Here is a 17,817-nt window from a genome sequence, read left to right on the forward strand (position 1 = left end):
AATGGAAATTTCTCATTAACACTTTTGGGCAATGATTTTATATGATTTCAAATGTAGTTTAACACCGAAACAATGCATCAAGTGACTTAATTTGCTTTTGGGGATGAAGCACCATCCAATAGGACTGAACAATTGGTTTTCTGAATTCCAGCGTGGTTGCCCACCCACGTTCTGTTGTCGCCAGTAATGTTGATGCTGTGAAATGATTGAGAGATATCGGCATGTGACACACTGTGAGATTCAGGCATCCTTGAACATTGACATGAAAGCAATACATACAATTTTGCATGGTTATCTGAACGTACGGAAACTTTAAAGCCGTCAAATCCCACGCAACTTGACCGAAGCTCAAAAACAGGCTCATGTAAATTGGTGTAAAGAAATGCTAAACAAATTCAACAGAGGCAAGTCAAATTTGGTGTACTACATCGTTACAGGGGACGGAACTTGGATCTATTCATACGAACCTGAAACTAAACAGCAATCCACTGTTTGGGTGTTTCAAAATGAGCCAAAACCAACAAAAGTTGTTGTTCGTTCGAGGAGTGCTGCCAAGCAAATGATTGCTTGTTTCTTCGGTTGTACCAGACATGTGGCAACAATAGCTTTAGAAGATCTAAGGACTGTAAATGCTGAGTGGTATACAACAATTTGTTTGCCAGAGGTCATCAATGAATTGCTTAAAACAAACCCAAATCGTTGCATTATTCTTCACCAGGACAACGCAATTTTCACTCAGCACACCAAACCGTTGATTTTTGTCCAATAAAAATGTCGAATTAATGACTCATTGTCTGCACTCACCTGATTTATCACCTAATGACTTATTTTTGTTCCCACACATGAAAAATAAGATGCAAGGTGAGCAATTTGTGTCGCCTGAAGCAGCTGTTAACGTATTCCGAACAGCGGTTTCTGAGGTATCAGCTTCAGAGTGGAAAAAATGCTTTTAAAATTGGTTTGAGCGAATGCAAAGTGTATCGATCTTCAGGGTGAATACTTTGAAAAACAATAAAGCCATTCCCAGAATTTCAAGTCTTTCTATATTGATTGCAGAAACTTTTCCAGCAGCCCTCGTAGAGCAGTGGACAAGCATGGTCTAGAAGTATACATGTAGTTTCAGCAGGCGCGGAGCGTCCATGTAAGCCGTGTAAGCCGGGCTTACACTTTATTAATTCTAGTAAAATGTATGTAATTATATGGCAAAATTCGTAAAAACTTCAAAGTTCATCTCGGCCCGATACCAGTCTTCGAGATCCTGTTTGTTAGATTGCAACACTTCACACCAGATGGCACATGAGAACTCCCGCCTTTTGCTTGGGAAAAGTTGTAAGCCGTCTGAATGTTGCCTTACAAATTTCTGACCGCGAAGGAGCAGTGCCTACCGTCGCCCACCGTATCTGGAAGAAGAGCAGCAAGGAATATAGGGAGAAGAGCGCGTCGAAACCCTAGGTGTGTAAACCTACGGGCAGAGGCTTACAGCAGCGTTGCAAACCTCATGTTTAGAAAAAGTGTTGTTCATGGACGTCCGCAGTATTTCTTTCCACCAGGGAGGATTAAGCAAAGTATTTTTTCAGGGGTTGGGGTAAACTAGGTATATTTCCCTTCTCAAAATATACTAATTCAATTTGAAGTTAACATTTTTCTGCAACGCCCTTACAATAATTAACAATTTGATGTGACTGAAATGAAATTATATGTGTGAAAATGGTTGACATTCATTTTTCAGGAAGTGCCTCCTCCCCTTGCCCCTTCTGGACATCCATGGTGTCGTTTAAACTCCGAAATTATGCTACATACTACTAAATTGTTCTGGGATTTTCATATTATAAATATTTAATTTATAACAAAAACAAATATAAATTTGAATGGTTCAACCAACGACATGGGTTCCACGTTATGTGAAAAGTTTGAGAAAATTCAACCACAACGAAAAGCGGCCCTGTTGTTTTATTTATATCTCCAACTTACATACGACTTTTTAAACTTGTGCGAAATTTAGCACCATTATGCTTGGGTTGGCTTCACTGAATACGCGGCAGCGAGACACAGGTCCTGCAAGAGGAGGACCTCCAGCGTTGTCGGGTATGAATGGTTGACTGCAAAGGAAATTTGAGCCGGTGGTGCTTCAAGGAGGTTTTTTTTCCCCCCAGGAACAGGGAATTCTGAAGCAAAAAACTAACAGGAAGGGGGAAAAGGAGAAACCTAGAAATGAGCGGGATACGTAAAAACTAGATACACATTGATGTGCTAAATTCTTGTTGTTTCTGTTTTTCGCTTGTAGGAGAGCATAAACATTAGACATATTAAGACTCTGTTTTCCGTTTATGTATGAACTCAGCTGGTAATAATTGAGCTAAAAAGTGAAATAAATAAGTAAATAAATAAATAAATGTTAATGAAAACTGAAGATTGAACCAATTTTACAAATTTCATGTCAAATGTGAACCAAATATTATTAATTACATAGTCCGTGATTCAAACACTCTTCGAACAACGTACGAAAAGCCTGTTTCTGATCTTTTAGGTGCTAGATTTGCTTTTACACTATCGTAAGAAAACACTTACATGTCCTTTGATAGAAATTTCTGGATATATCCCTCCAATTTGTGAGCATTTCTTTTATATTTTATATTGTATTTTTTTTCCTTACTAAATATAGGGAATTTTAAGGCAAGAGAGGGAATTTATTTATATCCGAAAGAGATATTCCCCTCACAGTCCGAAAGATCACTGCTTTGAGCAGTGACCGATTTTGGATCTGGTTTCTTTTTGTTTTCCCCTTCTTGCTGTGTGTTTGTTAAAGTCTCGAGATATTGCTTTTGCGAATTCCATCTATTGAAAAGCGGACTGTCGTCCCTGTGCTGTGGTGTAATACAGTAGTGAAGTGCATTATGGAATAAAATGAGTGTGATTGTGCGGTGGGGTGGAGAACTTGTTGAAGACGCCGTTGTCCAGCAAGGATTTTGCTGCCAAGAAGAAACTTGTGGATATAGGTAGGTCCACCCCTTCCTTCTCTAGCAGACATAGTAACAGAAACGAAAAATAAAGTGCGCCGATTTTGCGATTAATGATACGGAGCTGATACTTGGTTATGCGGTTGTAAAAAGTATTCAGCACTTTTCTGTTTCCTTCTGTTTTCGTTTGTTTATTATTATTATTAATTTTATCTAACTTTGCATATTTTTTTATCGTTACGTTACTCATTGTGATAGGAATAACACTGACTTAATTATCAGATATCCAGAATTTTTAATTTGGTGAAAAATTCCAGGGAAGTGTTCTGAAAAATTGGGGGAGGGGCGGGGGGCGATGTGTGTGGATAAATCACTAACCATGTCAGCCTAAAAATAAGCACAACGGGAAATAGCCTTCGTCATGCTAGGCTTACACTGTTGGAAAGGTCACGCTCCGCCACTGAGTTTCAGTACAGTCATTCAAGAAGAATGGTTGTTCTGATAAATACTTGAGTGTAGGACTAACATCAAAGGTTAATCTGAGAACAGGAACACTATGTAAGCCATACCGAGATTATAATAATTATTACTTTTTTTATTTCATGTGTATGACATGATTTGTGTGATCCATACTTCACTGAATAATAATAATAATAATAATAATGTTATAATTATGCCTAACCGATTTTTGATTGGGATATCCTGTTTTGGGCAAAAATATTATGGTCACCCTATTTTCAGGTTAACTTAAAACTCTACATTCAAGTCATACTGTTTTAGTTGATTGAATCGAAAACTATTTAATAATTTTTTTATTTGTCAAAAAACCTCTCCTTACTACCTGAATAGAAAATTTTCACATATCTTTAGCATGCAGACAATTATATTTATATTGCATAAAGAGTACTAACCTATGTTATACATGTTGTTCAAAGTGGTTGCCAACTGCATTCACAAGCAACATTTTTAAAAATGGCAATGATTTTAAGCTACTCACGTTTTCCGCGAAGCTGTTTTACATTATTTTCTATTAATTTCGGTAGCCACTGCCACCATCCTCGTTGGAATTCGTTGTGTTGTTGCTTGGTGCATTTGTTTTTTCCTAAATTGCTGCTAGGTGCGATGCTGCCAACGAGGATGGTGGCAGTGGCTACCGAAATTAATAGAAAATAATGTAAAACAGCTTCGCGGAAAACGTGAGTACCTTAATTATCTATTACCGCATCTCTCATTCCCTTAGTATGAAGATCATGGACTTAGTTATTTGTTTATTTTATGTCACTTTTTCTTAGTTATTTGCTTATTTTATGTCACTTTTCTACATCACCAGGTTAATCTCGCTGATGAGATTAATGTTGATTAGATGATGTTACCTTGGAGGCACATAGTGGTTCGGATCCCACTTTAAACTGTAGGTCCAGTCCTGATTAACCTTGCTGTGCATAAAGTGGACTTAATCACCAACTCAACTCAAAACCTATCTGTTATCCAGGATCTTTGACATCGTCACGTGTTAAGGTAACAACTGCATTATAAAGGGTGGCACAAACCATGTTATAATTAGACCTCGGATTTTTAGGTTCTAAAAACTGTGCTTTTACGTTCCTGAAATAGGGTCAAAAACCTTAAATTAGGCTTGAAAAATCCTTAAATGGGTTGCAAAAAGACTTAATTTGGACAAAATTCCTGAAAATTACATGTGAATTATTGGCTCTGGAAATTATTCATGAATTTTGGCAAGACATGAAATAAGGTACAAGTGGATGTTTTCTCTATTCCATTTTTTTCTCCGTAAACTGCAACTTTTAATAATCCATATCCCATTAAATTTATACATCTTTATAAATGCCCTGAGGCAAGTTTCTCAGTTTTCATTCATTTTTTGAGTATGAAAAAGAAAAAGAAAGCTACTCAGAAAACAAAACAAAATTTTCTCAATCAGTTTACTTTGTTAGTGTCTTTTACAGAACAATCTATCTGACAAACAGAAGATTATTACAAAATAATTAGGTAAATTTTTTGTTACATTGGAATCATACAAACCCTTTATATTGTCAATATTTTTGTGTATGGAAGGGAGGGTGAGAGTCAGTAATATACTGCTGGACAAATAAAAACTGACACCTTAATATTTGACATCTGAATTGCAATGATAAATTACAGAATGTTTGGCAGATCATGTAGTACCATATGCACCATTCATAGGCCCGGACTTCGTTTATGCATTCGTACTTAATTCAGTTTCTCCAACATTTAGTTAGCCTTCGAATCAGAATTTACGCGTTATCACAAAAAATACAAGTGTCCGGTTTATATTGTCCAGCAGTGTATGTAAGGTTGGAATAGAGAAAACATCTGCTTGTATCCTTGAATTTTTGGAAAGTTCACCTTGAAAAACAGGAATTATACTTGAATTTTATCATGGTCCTAGTGACCACCATGAATCTTTTTGCGTTATCCACACTCAAACTCCACCTTTTGTCTGCGAGGATCATTTCATGTGCTGAAAATTATCTTTCAACAGAAACATAGTCAGTGGTGCTAATTTGAATGCTGAGTAATTACTTCGCAAGGAATGAATGCCAAAAAGGACCAAACTGACGCGAAAGTGACCAAGGCCACACAGATCAGACGTTTGCACTTGGGACTGTGCAGGCAGTAGAGACGATTAGATGCCCAAACTGAGAATGGGGGAGGAAGGGGCAGGGCAAGGACAGTTTACTTTCTCTTAGTAGGCAAGGCTTAGCATTAAGAGTATATAGTACAGGGGTAAAAAGTAGGGGGGAACTGTCCCCTTTCACCACCACTGTCTGCAGGTAACAGCGACGTCAGACATTTTTGTTTTGTTTAAAGCTTTGATAAACATCATATACTTGGAGGGAGGGAAATGACAGAAAATATGTTTCAAACATGCCAGTCATTGAATTATTTAGCCACCAAACCTAGTAAATACCTCTGTGATATAAAAATCCTGTAAAACCTAAAAAAGAGTTTAATTTAGGCGCATAAACCTAAAATAGGTTCTAACAAGCAAAATAGGTTATTTTAGGCACTATAAAACTTTGTCAGTTGTTTAGTTTTTTTTATGAAACGCCGATATAACTTGTTACTTCTTATTTACCTGCAAAGGAAAAAAACAGGTTAGAAACCTAAAATCAGAGGTCTAGTTATAATTAACATTTTCAGACTTTTGATTTTATCAATCAGGTTTGCTATTCTCTGCCCCCATAAGGGAATGTGATAAGATTATTGAGGGAGAAATTTCAGTGATATTATTTCTAATTATAATAGCTAGCAGCATTGACTTTTGACATTCTGATCGATAAACGCAAAGGAGTTTTTCCAATTTCACAAATGCTGCCTAAAACCTCCACAGACACCATAAAACAACAACTTTTGTAGCAACGGAATTATTCTGCACCTTCTTCAGCAACTGTGCTTTTGACAGTTGTGCACACATGCCACGATGAAAATTGTCTCGCCAAAAAAATAACCTTTTTGAAGACTCAACAACAACCAACCAAAGAAAAACTACTTGCTTTTCCAACCGCTTGTTTCATTTAATCGGTGAGGAAGTGAATACAATCACACTTTCTAGTCTAAAATTAAACTAGGAATTAAACGCAAGAAGGCTTCTAACTTTTTTTCCACCCTGTACATCTGATAAAATATTGTTTTCCAAAATGCAGCAGATTTTTAGTAAATATTTCGTGAATTTTTCTATTATGAACTTCAAATTTATGAAATAAATTATTGTGTGAATGCAATGTTGGGCCTAAGTTGAAACAAATTCTGCTACAGCTACAAATGCATTTTTCTCATATCATTATGAATTAAACAACCCACAAATACTATACAACACAAGACACTATTTTAAAAAAAATCTGCTTCAATTCAGTTTGTTCGCAGTTTATCAGTTATTTTTATGGATATTTCAAGTAAAAATATGTCTTCCATGTACCAACTATGTCAAATTTTAAGTCCACCATATTTAATTGCCATGATCCAAATGTAATACTGTATCCTACCTCCAAAATATCTGCCTGCTATGACAACTTCAGTTCAAAATGTCCCTTGATCAAAACATTGGAGGGCCCCCAATTTGACCCCAACCCTCCCCAAAGAAGCACTATATTTCAACATTTTTATTGCAAAACTATAGTTTAAGTTATGTCCTAGAATTGTTAAGAGCATCTTGTCTTAATCTCCAAAAATGTAGCTTAGAAAGAGATTGGAAAGTGTCATCAGAATTTGGAGCTACTTTAACCCTTTATCGACTGATGGGAATTTAAAAACTCACATCCTACAAATGCTTGCTACATGACACAGTTGGGTTCTGACTGCAGGACTTGTGCGTCCCTGTTAATTGTAGTGTCTACTACTCAACAAATGGCAGGCCCTGCTGGAAGTATATGCAACGGAGCAGTAAACAATTTCTTAGACCTAAGCGTCAGTAATTCAGACATATTGACCACATAAAAGTACAGTGGTCTCAGATTTATGAAAGTTGAGTGTTAAAATAACTAAGTATCCCACAATTTTTTTATATCTTTTTCTTAGTTCATATAAATAAGGTTACAAAATAATTTTGACTAAATTTGATCAGAAAATATCACTTTAAACTTTGCAGTCCTGTCAGGCTTCTGGTGTCTCCTTTGCTCGAAAAAATCTTAATATATTTTCTTTACTCCTGAAATAGTGGCATGCCCCGGATTTTCAAAACTGGTGCTACACACTTTTTCTTAGCAGTCAGCCCTCATTTTGCCATCTTTTCCTAATTTTAACATTCCTTTCTTTTTTATTTTATTTATTATAAATACTGGGTCAAATGGGGGCCATGACCCACACCAACCCCCCTACTTGCACACCAAAATGCTCTTTTTGGTGTTGTAGGGCTATGGCACACATATCGATATTGATGGGTGACTGGCAGAAGATATCTTCTCTGATGTTAGGTAGTGGCGTGCCCAAGAGGGTGTTGGCAGGCGTCATAACACCCCTCTCCCTGCCCTTTGGCCTAGTACAGTAAAAACTGCATATCCCAGACCTCTATAAGAAGGAAACCTGTAAATACGAAAAAAAAAAGTCCCCACAACGGACAGATTTTATACCTGAAAATGACCTGCTTAAGGCGGAAACCTCCTTAATGCGGAAACGGAACACCATTTAAAGACCAACAAGATGTTTTTATTCTCAGTAAGATGGAAATTTCTTCCTTTATTTTTTTCGCTCGCAAGAAAACAATAAAATACTGTAAGTGGAACACGCCTCTGTTGCCACTCACTTATCGGTAACATTGTCGATATGAAAGAATGCGCTACGATACTCATAGCTGTTACGATTCAGTTTCTTTCTTTCATCTCTCACCCTCTTTCTTCACCTTTCTTTGTCTATTTCTCCTCTGTTCTTTCGTCATCTTTCTATTTTCTTGTTTTCTCTGTTTCTTTTTTCTTCACTTTTATCTCAATCTCTCTTCACGTCTCTTATTCCATCTTTCAATCTTTCTCTTTCCATCAATGCACATCGTGCTATGATGTCAGGGGTCCTGGGTTCGAAAAGATACAGAAGTATGTACTGTACGTTCTTACAATACTCTAAAAAGTGTACCAACATGTTGTGTAGTTACATAATTGTAATCTCTGCTATGCTTATTGCGACTGTATCTCATTTTTATTCATGTACGTACATGCATTAGCACTCTACATTTAAGTAATGCGAAATATAAATCTGTCTTTCCATTATTTCCTGCAGCGCTCTATACTGTATTTAAAGTCAACCCTGTATAAGAAGGAAAACTGTTAAATACGGAGAAACTAGTACTCACTTTTATCCGCGAAGCTGTTTTTTCTTCTTTTTCGATTAATTTCAGTGGCCACTGCCACCATCCTCGTTGGAACTTGCTGCGCTGTTAAGACGCACGCCAAGCAACAGCGCAGCAAGTTCCAACGAGGATGGTGGCAGTGGCCACTGAAATTAATCGAAAAAGAAGAAAAAACAGCTTCGCGGATAAAAGTGAGTACTACGAGGGGCGATCAGGTTGCTCTGACCCTAACATAGAAAGAGCGGCAATAGGGTTTCAATTTTGTTTTTATTTTTCAACATACTCCCCTGCAACTCCAATGCACTTTTCCCATCGGTGCTCCAACGCCTGGATACCTTGCAAAAAAAAATCTTCCGACTGGTCCTCCAACCATGAGTCCACAGCCCTTATCACCTCAGAATCATCAGACAATTTTTGCCCACGAATGTCATTCTTCAAATGTTTGAACAAATGGAAATCACTGGGGGCCAAATCTGGGGAATAGGGTGGGTGGGGCAACAATTCGAACGATGCATCTGCAATAGCGGCCCTCGCAATGCGTGAGGTGTGGACAGATGCATTGTCCTGGTGAAGGAGCACACCGCGAGTCAACATCCCACGCCTTTTTTCTTGATGGAATCGCGTAATTTCTTGATTAGGTCACTGTAGTATGTGTCAGTGATGGTTTGGCCTCTTTGTAGATAGTCCACAAGAAGGACACCCTTGCAGTCCCAGAAAATTAAGGCCATCAACTTCTTGGCTGACGTTTGCACCTTGAACTTCTTCGTTGGTGGAGAATGTGGGTGTTTCCACTCCATGCTTTGTGATTTTGTTTCTGGGTTGAAGTGATGGACCCATGTTTCAACCATAGTTACAAATCGGGCAAGGAAATCGTCTATATCAGCACGAAACTTGTCGAGAAGTTCTTGACTGATGAGCACTCGGGTACGCTTCTGATCTGGGGTGAGGTTTCGAGGGACCCATCTTGCAGCATTTTTTTTTATTTGCAATTCCTGGGTAATTATGTTTTTGACAGTGCCATATGACAGGCCACACATCTCAGCAACATGACGACGGACTCGACTTTCCTTCAGCACCATATCGTAAAAGGTAAAAAAGGTAAAGTGTTCCCCTGTGCATAGCACCACGCCATGAAGGCGTATAGGGGGTGTGGGGGTAACGCCCCACACTTTCTTGATCCGGTCGTGAGTGGGGGTGATGTGATCAGCATCACGCCCCTGACCGCCTTTACCCCCCAGGGTTTCCCCCAGGTACCCATGTTATTCGACGCTGGGTAGGCGCCGGGGCCGCTTCCACCGTTAGAAAAGTTCCCGGATTTGAACCGGCCGGGGATCGAACCCGGGACCTTGAGCATGGTAGTCAGACGCGTTACCGACTGAGCCACCGCGGCCACCATATCGTGGACTTGGTTAATATTTTCGGTCGCCATGACAGTTTTTGGTGCTCCACCTGCATGTTCATCTTCACACGACTCTCTCCCACAATTAAACTCACGACACCATCTCTTCACCATACTGTATGAAGGAGCAGTGTCCCCTAGTGTATCCACCAAGTCCTCATGAATTTTGGATACCGTCCACTTCTTCTTCTCAAAATATTTGATCACCGCTCTCACCTCAGTTTTCTCCATTCTGGCACATTGACACAACTTCACTCAGTTATATCCCTGTAAAAAGGAAACTGTACGCTACTCAGACTTGCAATTCAGAATGGAAGCATACTAAGGATCAATAAACAATAACAAAATAAAAAATCAATCATAACGTCATTCCTTCTATGTTAGGGTCGGAGCAACCTGATCGCTCCTCGTAGTTTCTCCGTATTTATATACTACCGCGTCTCTCTTTTCCCAATCATGAAAACTGTTAAGATGGAAAATTTTCCTTGGAACCACCATGTTCCGGGATAGACAGGATTTACTGTATTTTTTTTAAAAAAAGACCATAAGAAAGGGGGAAAAGATGGAAAATAATGACTGGCTACGAAAAAAAAGTATATGTAACTATCCCCCTTGCCAAAATCCAGGGCATGTCACTGACAGTATGTCAAGAGTGATGACTCTTTTTACTTACTCTTTCTTGCTCATTTGTCTTTTAATTTATTTATTTGTCTTCTGAGGAGTATATTATAAAATATGTAACAGGTAGGGTGTAGATATTTTGCATGTAAGTGTTGAAGGGAGTATATATATTTTACAACCAAGTACCATCTGATATATCATTTCTCTGTTTATACATAACACGCTAATGGCCTGTCGGGACTTTCAGGAAAGTCTTACCCATACATATAAATGTTTCAAACTGCCATTTTGTTCCATAACAAAAATTCAGGCTATAAAGGGTTAACACACGAAAAATTAGTTTTTTTCGTCCACCACTGTGAATTCAATACATGATTTCAGCATAAAATCTTTATACGTATCTGCTGCTGTTATCATGGTCACAAACTTTGTGATTTGCCAACCACCCATCCTAAATCAGGCACTATATTACATAAAGCTCAACTGATACCCTAACATTGCTGGGACCTGCATATCTTAAACTTTTGCCGCCCAAGGCCTTTTTCACATGTAAGCCTCTATTGCCAGAGTCGATTTTGAGCAAAATGCAGAGTTTCAATTAAATGAGTGTAGATCGGAGGCTAATTGCCCTAGAGAGATGAGTGATATACTGTTGTACGCGGAATGAACCAGAGATTCAGACTATATGAAATTTTTGCAAATTCGGCATATATGTGGTGGTGGGGGGGGGGGAGGGGGCTAAGTCTCAAAATTCCAAAATTTCGGGGAAAAAAATTGCTTCCCCCACCCTCCCCCCAAGAAAAAAAGTACATGACAGTGTCGACATGCACATGGAAATGATCGCTGACATGTAAGGAACACAAAAATATTTGCATTATTATCATATGACCAATGTAACCGATTCAAGCTTCAAAATGCAGCGGTACCTTGAAATGACTATAGCTCAGAAACTAAATGCCCTAGAGATATGAAAGATATACCGTTGTACGCAGAATGAATCACAGATTCAGACGGTATATAATTTATGCACATTTGGCGTACATATGGAGGGGGAAAGGGGGGAAATCCCCTCAAAAATACTTTTCTTAAAAAAAAAATGGTTTCCCCCTGCCCCGAGAAAAATGTCAAAATGCACAAAATGCAAAATTTATGCAAATTTGGTGTATATATGGAGGGGGAAGGGAGAAAACCCCCAAAAATTATTTTAAAAAATTGTCACCACCCAAAAAATGTCCTCGCACTTGGGCACAAAACGACACCTACGCACAACATTCATGGACGAAAAGCTAGAACGTAGTAAAAAATGAGTGCCAATTCTTGCAGCTGCTTGAAATTCTATTTTTAGACAATGCTGGATAACCCTTGTTGCCACTTGTGTTAAAAAAAACAAAGGTTTCCTTCAGCGTGCTTCGAAATTCCATTCTCACAATACAGATTCAACAACCAGTCTTCCCCCTCCCCCCCTGCTTGCACCCTCACGGAAAACTTTCATTTTGACATCGGATACTGATAAACAAGCTTCCTTCGAATGCACTTAGCAGGAGGGAGTGAAAAGCATTGCTTTAGAACAACAAAGCCGGTCTTCCTTTGTCGGCAAAAAATTGACCTTGAAAAGAGATGCAAAAGAGAAGTCCCTTTTCCCACCTTTCCCCCTCCATTTTCATGAAGACAAAAAAAAAATGCAAAAAGCCATTTCTGTTAAATACATGTGTTAGGAACAATATAAAAAAATAAAATCGAAATTCTAGCCAAAAATAGAAAAGTTATAACGTAAAAACTACGACCTTGGCACAGCATCTTGATCGAGATGCTTGGTTCCGTGAGGGTTACTTTTGGGTATCTCGCTCGAGACACTTGGGCGGCAAAAGGTTAAACTACCCACATTACGGCATATAGGAAAACCTCGTTAATACGAAGTTCAAGGGACCAAAAAATGTCAACTTCGTATTAAACGACCTCGAGTTATCCAAACTTTTCAAGATGGTGCCTGTTTTCAGGTGTAAATAAAGTAGAGTATAAATTACCCCCACAAAGGACGTTTTATACTTGGTGGTAGCTCTGAAAATAAGCTTTATATGTACTATATAATAATATTGTACGTTTTAAAGAAAGTGTAAAAAATATTACACAAAATGGGAACACTGAGCTTAACGTGGACAGAAAGATTCCAAGGAGACGTTTAACACCATTTATCCTGCCTAGCAATACAACTGGTTATGCATGGGATGCATGTCCTGGCAAAAAGTCTTATAAAAAGCTGTGTTTTCATTTAATTGTGCAAAGTCGTTGCTCTTCCACGAAATTCTTACAATTTTAGTTCATAAGAAACCTGTTTGCACGGAGACCTATGGAAAGGAAAGGAAAACAATCTCGTTTATTGCAAGAAGTGAAACTGAAGAATCTTGACAGTAGTCACACTGGCGCGAGCAAGAGACGGAGATAATCAGACAGAATATTGGATTTTGTGTGTGTTCACTTAACTTCATATTCGCCCCCCCCCCACCCTCCCCCTTTGCAGGGATCAGTTCAAACTCTTCCTCAACTTGCATTGTAATCCACTCTGGAAAAGTAAACACACAACTTGCGATCTGTTTGCACGGAATGTGTATCCTAGGACACATTAAACAGTGCCCGACTCGATAATCACTCTGGTTTTTATCCCACTTTAAACTGTATATTTAGTCCCGCTTAGCTCATCAGCATAAAATGAACTAAAAACAAGCTTTAGGAAACTTGTGTATTTTCAGATTAATGGACAATTTATTGTAGGTTTCAGGAGTATTACGGAGGTGAAACACTCGCTCCACCAAAACTTTCCCTCTCATATTCCTACATTGAGCTATGGCTTTGGGAGATTCAAAACAATGAAGCTTATTCCCACTGGATGAGTCATTGCAGTTATCGGCAAGGGAGAGCTTTCAACGCTAGACTAAACACTGGGACCAGCTGCAGCATAAACACAATGAGCCCGGCTGGAAGTTACAGCAGCAAGTGGCAGAAGGGAAATCATCGGCATTTTAAAGCTAAAGCAGTTGTCGAAGACCAAACTTTTATCAGCAGTGTGAAAAAAAAAATGATCCTTGCATTACCTTTTACCATGCAACAGACAATAATATGGGCAATATTTCCTATCCAGACAGCTGCATTCAAACAAGAGAGGGACCTGAATTCTGCAATTATCACATTACCATGCACACCAGTGGCGGATAATGAGCTGTTGTAGGAGAAGGAAGGGGGTCACTTTTCTTTTACTTATCATGCAGTTTTTGTTCGTTTTAAAGAAGGTATTCAGAACTGTTTGCTTTTTTTTAGATGCTAAAGGAAAGGAGCCTGTGTGCACACACGAGCAAGACTGGAAACCTAGATGACAATGCATTAAGCGGGTTGACTATCTTTAGTTGACCTATGCGGCTTTGATTATCTGTAACAGTTTCCCTTTTTTTTATGGAGTTCTACAGGGCACAAAGAACATGCTTTTAATGAAAGTGGTTACCGGATGTTGTCTGCTACCAGGTCAAAAGTTGCTCGCTAGCGGGAAATTGCTGTATCTCGAGCTCAGAGCTAGACAGATGGGTGAGACTTCCAGGCACCACGCATCTTGTATTTTGGAACATTCATGGGATCTTATCTCGCATTTCTCATCTAGCACTGGTGAATATTTCCACGGTGGCGCATTCAGCGGGGAAAGAGCTTGACCTCCCATGCACATTGACAAAGAATGTCAATGTCCAGCGGGCATTTCAGGCTGCTTCCCTCGAGTTGTCAGCAGCTCTTAGGACAAGGTCCAGTTAAAATAACGTTCAGGCCCTCTCCAGGTTCGATCTTCTCTTGTCGACTTACACAGGTGTCTACTTCGCATTAAGCGAAACCAGTTTTACGGAAGGGTCTTGTAAACAACTTTGTATTAAAAATTATCCATATTTCGATTTATCCGTACTGAAATACATTATAAATCCTATCTTATCGGCTGGGGAATGGGAAGAACTTCTGATTAAAGGGTACTTCGTATTAACCAATATCGTATTAACGAGGTTTTCCTGTAGTGGGAATGCTGTCTGCTAGTAAGCAAAAAAAAAAATCACAGGTTTGATACCCAGTAGAGGCACATAGTTGCTTGGATCCCACTTTAACAGTAGATCCGATCCCGATTAGCCTATTTGTGCAAACTCAAACTAACGATAAATTGTGTTCTATCATAATTTCTCAAGTGAAAATCGAACTAAACTTAAAACTTCAGACAAGCAACGGTTCTGTTTAAAGCGGCAAGTTTGCAATTTTTATTAAAAAAATAACCGCTTTAAACAGAACAGTTGCCTGTCTGAAGTGCAAGGACAACTATTGTGCTGCCACCTGTAATTAGCTTTTCCTGACTTGCCCCATTAAGTGAAGCCAGTTTTACCAAAGGGTATTATGAACAAATTTGAATTAAAAATTATCTGAATTTTATCCACACTGAAATACATTAAAAATCCTCCTATAAGCTGGGGAATGTAAAGCACTTCAAAATAAAGGGAACTTTATATTATCCAATATTGTATTAAAGAGGTTTTCCTGTACTTATTACATATTACGTATGAACAATTAGAAGTAATCATAATTGAAATATTGTATCAGCTGAGCACCCACTCTCAAATACAGCTGCTGAAACCTAAGTACTACATTTTGCCCTGTTCTTGCCTTATAAATGCAGAACTGTATTATGTCTACAACAAAATGCCTATACATATGAAAGAACTTTACACAGATAAGTTGGCACTTACTCTTTTACACCTTTCTGCTGCAGTGCAAACTTTATCACCGATGATTTGAAGATATTGGTTCGATCTAAACTTTCCCTCGGAGTTTTGGGTACCTTCCTGTCCTGGGACACACCTGCAGCTTCTTCATATTTATCTTCCTTCATCTTATTAAATAAATTGTCCAAACACTTGCTAACCTCAGAGACCTTTAAATAAAAAGAAAAAAAAAAACAATTGAAATAAATAACATATAATTGCATGTTTCTGCACTAATTAATAACAGAAAAAACCTGTACATAGCTGTCCTCTGATCTACCAAGCCAACATCTGGAGACTAACATGCCAAATACAAGTTTCAGTTCCTGACTGAGCCACCATTTGCAAAACTTTTCGTAAGTTGCATGTCATAAGTAGGGACATTGATTTTTCGGTGTTATTTATTATTTTCTTAAACACTTCAATATCCCCCCAAATTAACATTTTTATTTTAGCACAATTTTTTGCCAAATAAACCTAACATTACACTCTCATGGTGCTTTTAAAGTAGTATTTTAAATTGTCGGTCACATGGTCTATGCTTGTCGTGCACAATCAATTTCGTACCAGAACCCTGCCACTTTGTTCTGTGATGGGAAACATCCTGATAAGTGAAAAATCATGAAAAACATCCATTTACACGTGGTTTCATGTAACTGTTGAAATAATTCCACTTATAATGTGTACCATAGTTTTTTATGCCACATTTGCATTATTTCCTGATTTTGAATGGGGAAAAAAGTTCAGAATATGTCACTGCAAATACATAAACACTTTTTTTATGCAATAACTATTTTTCGGTGATATTGTGTTTGGAGATTTAACCATTACAAAGCCTCCAAATGATGGAAAATACTACATAAAGTTACATTTTCTTTCAAGAACGGTGAGATATTAGGAATCTCAATTTATAGAAAACAATCTGCTCGTAATTATTTCTGCTCATCAAAAGATTTAGAAAGAAACATTTAGATATGATTAAAACAGTGATGAAATAAATAGAATACAGGGAAACCCCGACTATAGCTATTTAATAATCAAATCGTTAAATATTACTGCCAACGTAAGTTATATTCATAGTGAACCAACACACATCAAGATCCATGACTGTACCATGCGATTTCATTCTTTGGGCACAACAAGTGGATATAGTTTTAATTTTTCCTGTATGGCATGTGAGAATGCTAAATTTTGATCATAAGCAGCATGAAACCCATCAAAAACAATGATATAATGCAACTACCCAGATTTATGAAAATTAACAGCAAATATTACAAGGGTAAATCAAAAAGTCTTTGCGCCTAATTTTCTTCTAGCTTGTTATAAGTGTTATTATAAAAGCAAGATATACGAGTGATGCAGTAGGCTTTTCTTGGAACTGCCCTATTGTAACTTCTGATTTCTTCCACGGCACGGTGCTGTTATCAGTTGGCAAAGATGGCCGGAGTGCTCAGGAAGTCCATGCCGTATGGGCAGCGAAGTTATTAATTTTTTATGGTGCAAAGGACAAACAGCCACAGAAATCCACAGGGAAATGCAGCCAGTGTATGGGGACAAGTGTTTATCAATGCAAAGTGTGCAGTGGTGGTGCAAGGAGTTTGAAAATGGATGGGAAAATGAGCAATCGGGCCAATCTCGTTCCTCGCTGACATCGGACAACATTACCCATGTTGATGAAATGGTGAAAGCTTGCCCTTGTGGACATCATCAAGAAGCTTAGGAACCCACCGACATGACACCTTGCAGTATCCCAACGAATCGTGAACTATGTCTTAAACACTACCATAGGAAATGCCAAGTTCAGTGGCAATGCCCTTCAGATGAACACGTTGATCAGCTTTCACCATTTCATGAACACTGGTAATGTTGTCCAGTGTCAGCGAGAAACGAGGTCGGACCGATCGCTCATTGTCCTCCACATTTTTCAGTCCATTTTCAAACTGCACACTTCACACTGATAAACACTGGCTCCATTTCCCTGTGGCTGTTTGTCCTTTGCACCATACAAACGAATAACTTCGCTGCTCATATGGCGTGGACTTCCTGAGCACTCCTGCCATCTTTGGCAACTGATAACAGCGCCGTGCCATGCAAGAAATCGGAAGTTACAATAGGGCAGTTCCAAGAAAAGCCTACTGCATCGCTCGTATATCTCGCTTTTGTAATAACACTTATAACAAGCTAGAAAAAAAATTAGGCGCAAAGACATTTTTCGATTTGCCTTCATACAATTAATGCAATTCA

At 38.4% G+C, this 17,817-nt stretch overlaps 1 protein-coding gene across 1 annotated transcript in view; it reads right to left on the bottom strand.

Moving 5' to 3' along the window:
* Positions 1-17,817, bottom strand: part of LOC145990945 (uncharacterized) — a 70,961-nt gene that overhangs the window by 1,257 nt on the left and 51,887 nt on the right. Inside the window, exon 10 of the mRNA XM_083126510.1 lies at positions 15,559-15,743. Coding sequence (XP_082982636.1) covers positions 15,559-15,743 — 185 coding nt within the window. The remainder of the gene's footprint in view (positions 1-15,558; positions 15,744-17,817) is intronic.

This window comes from Lepisma saccharinum, chromosome 8, assembly GCF_977018435.1.
Source record: "Lepisma saccharinum chromosome 8, izLepSacc3.1, whole genome shotgun sequence".
Classification (NCBI taxonomy): Eukaryota; Metazoa; Arthropoda; class Insecta; order Zygentoma; family Lepismatidae; genus Lepisma; species Lepisma saccharinum.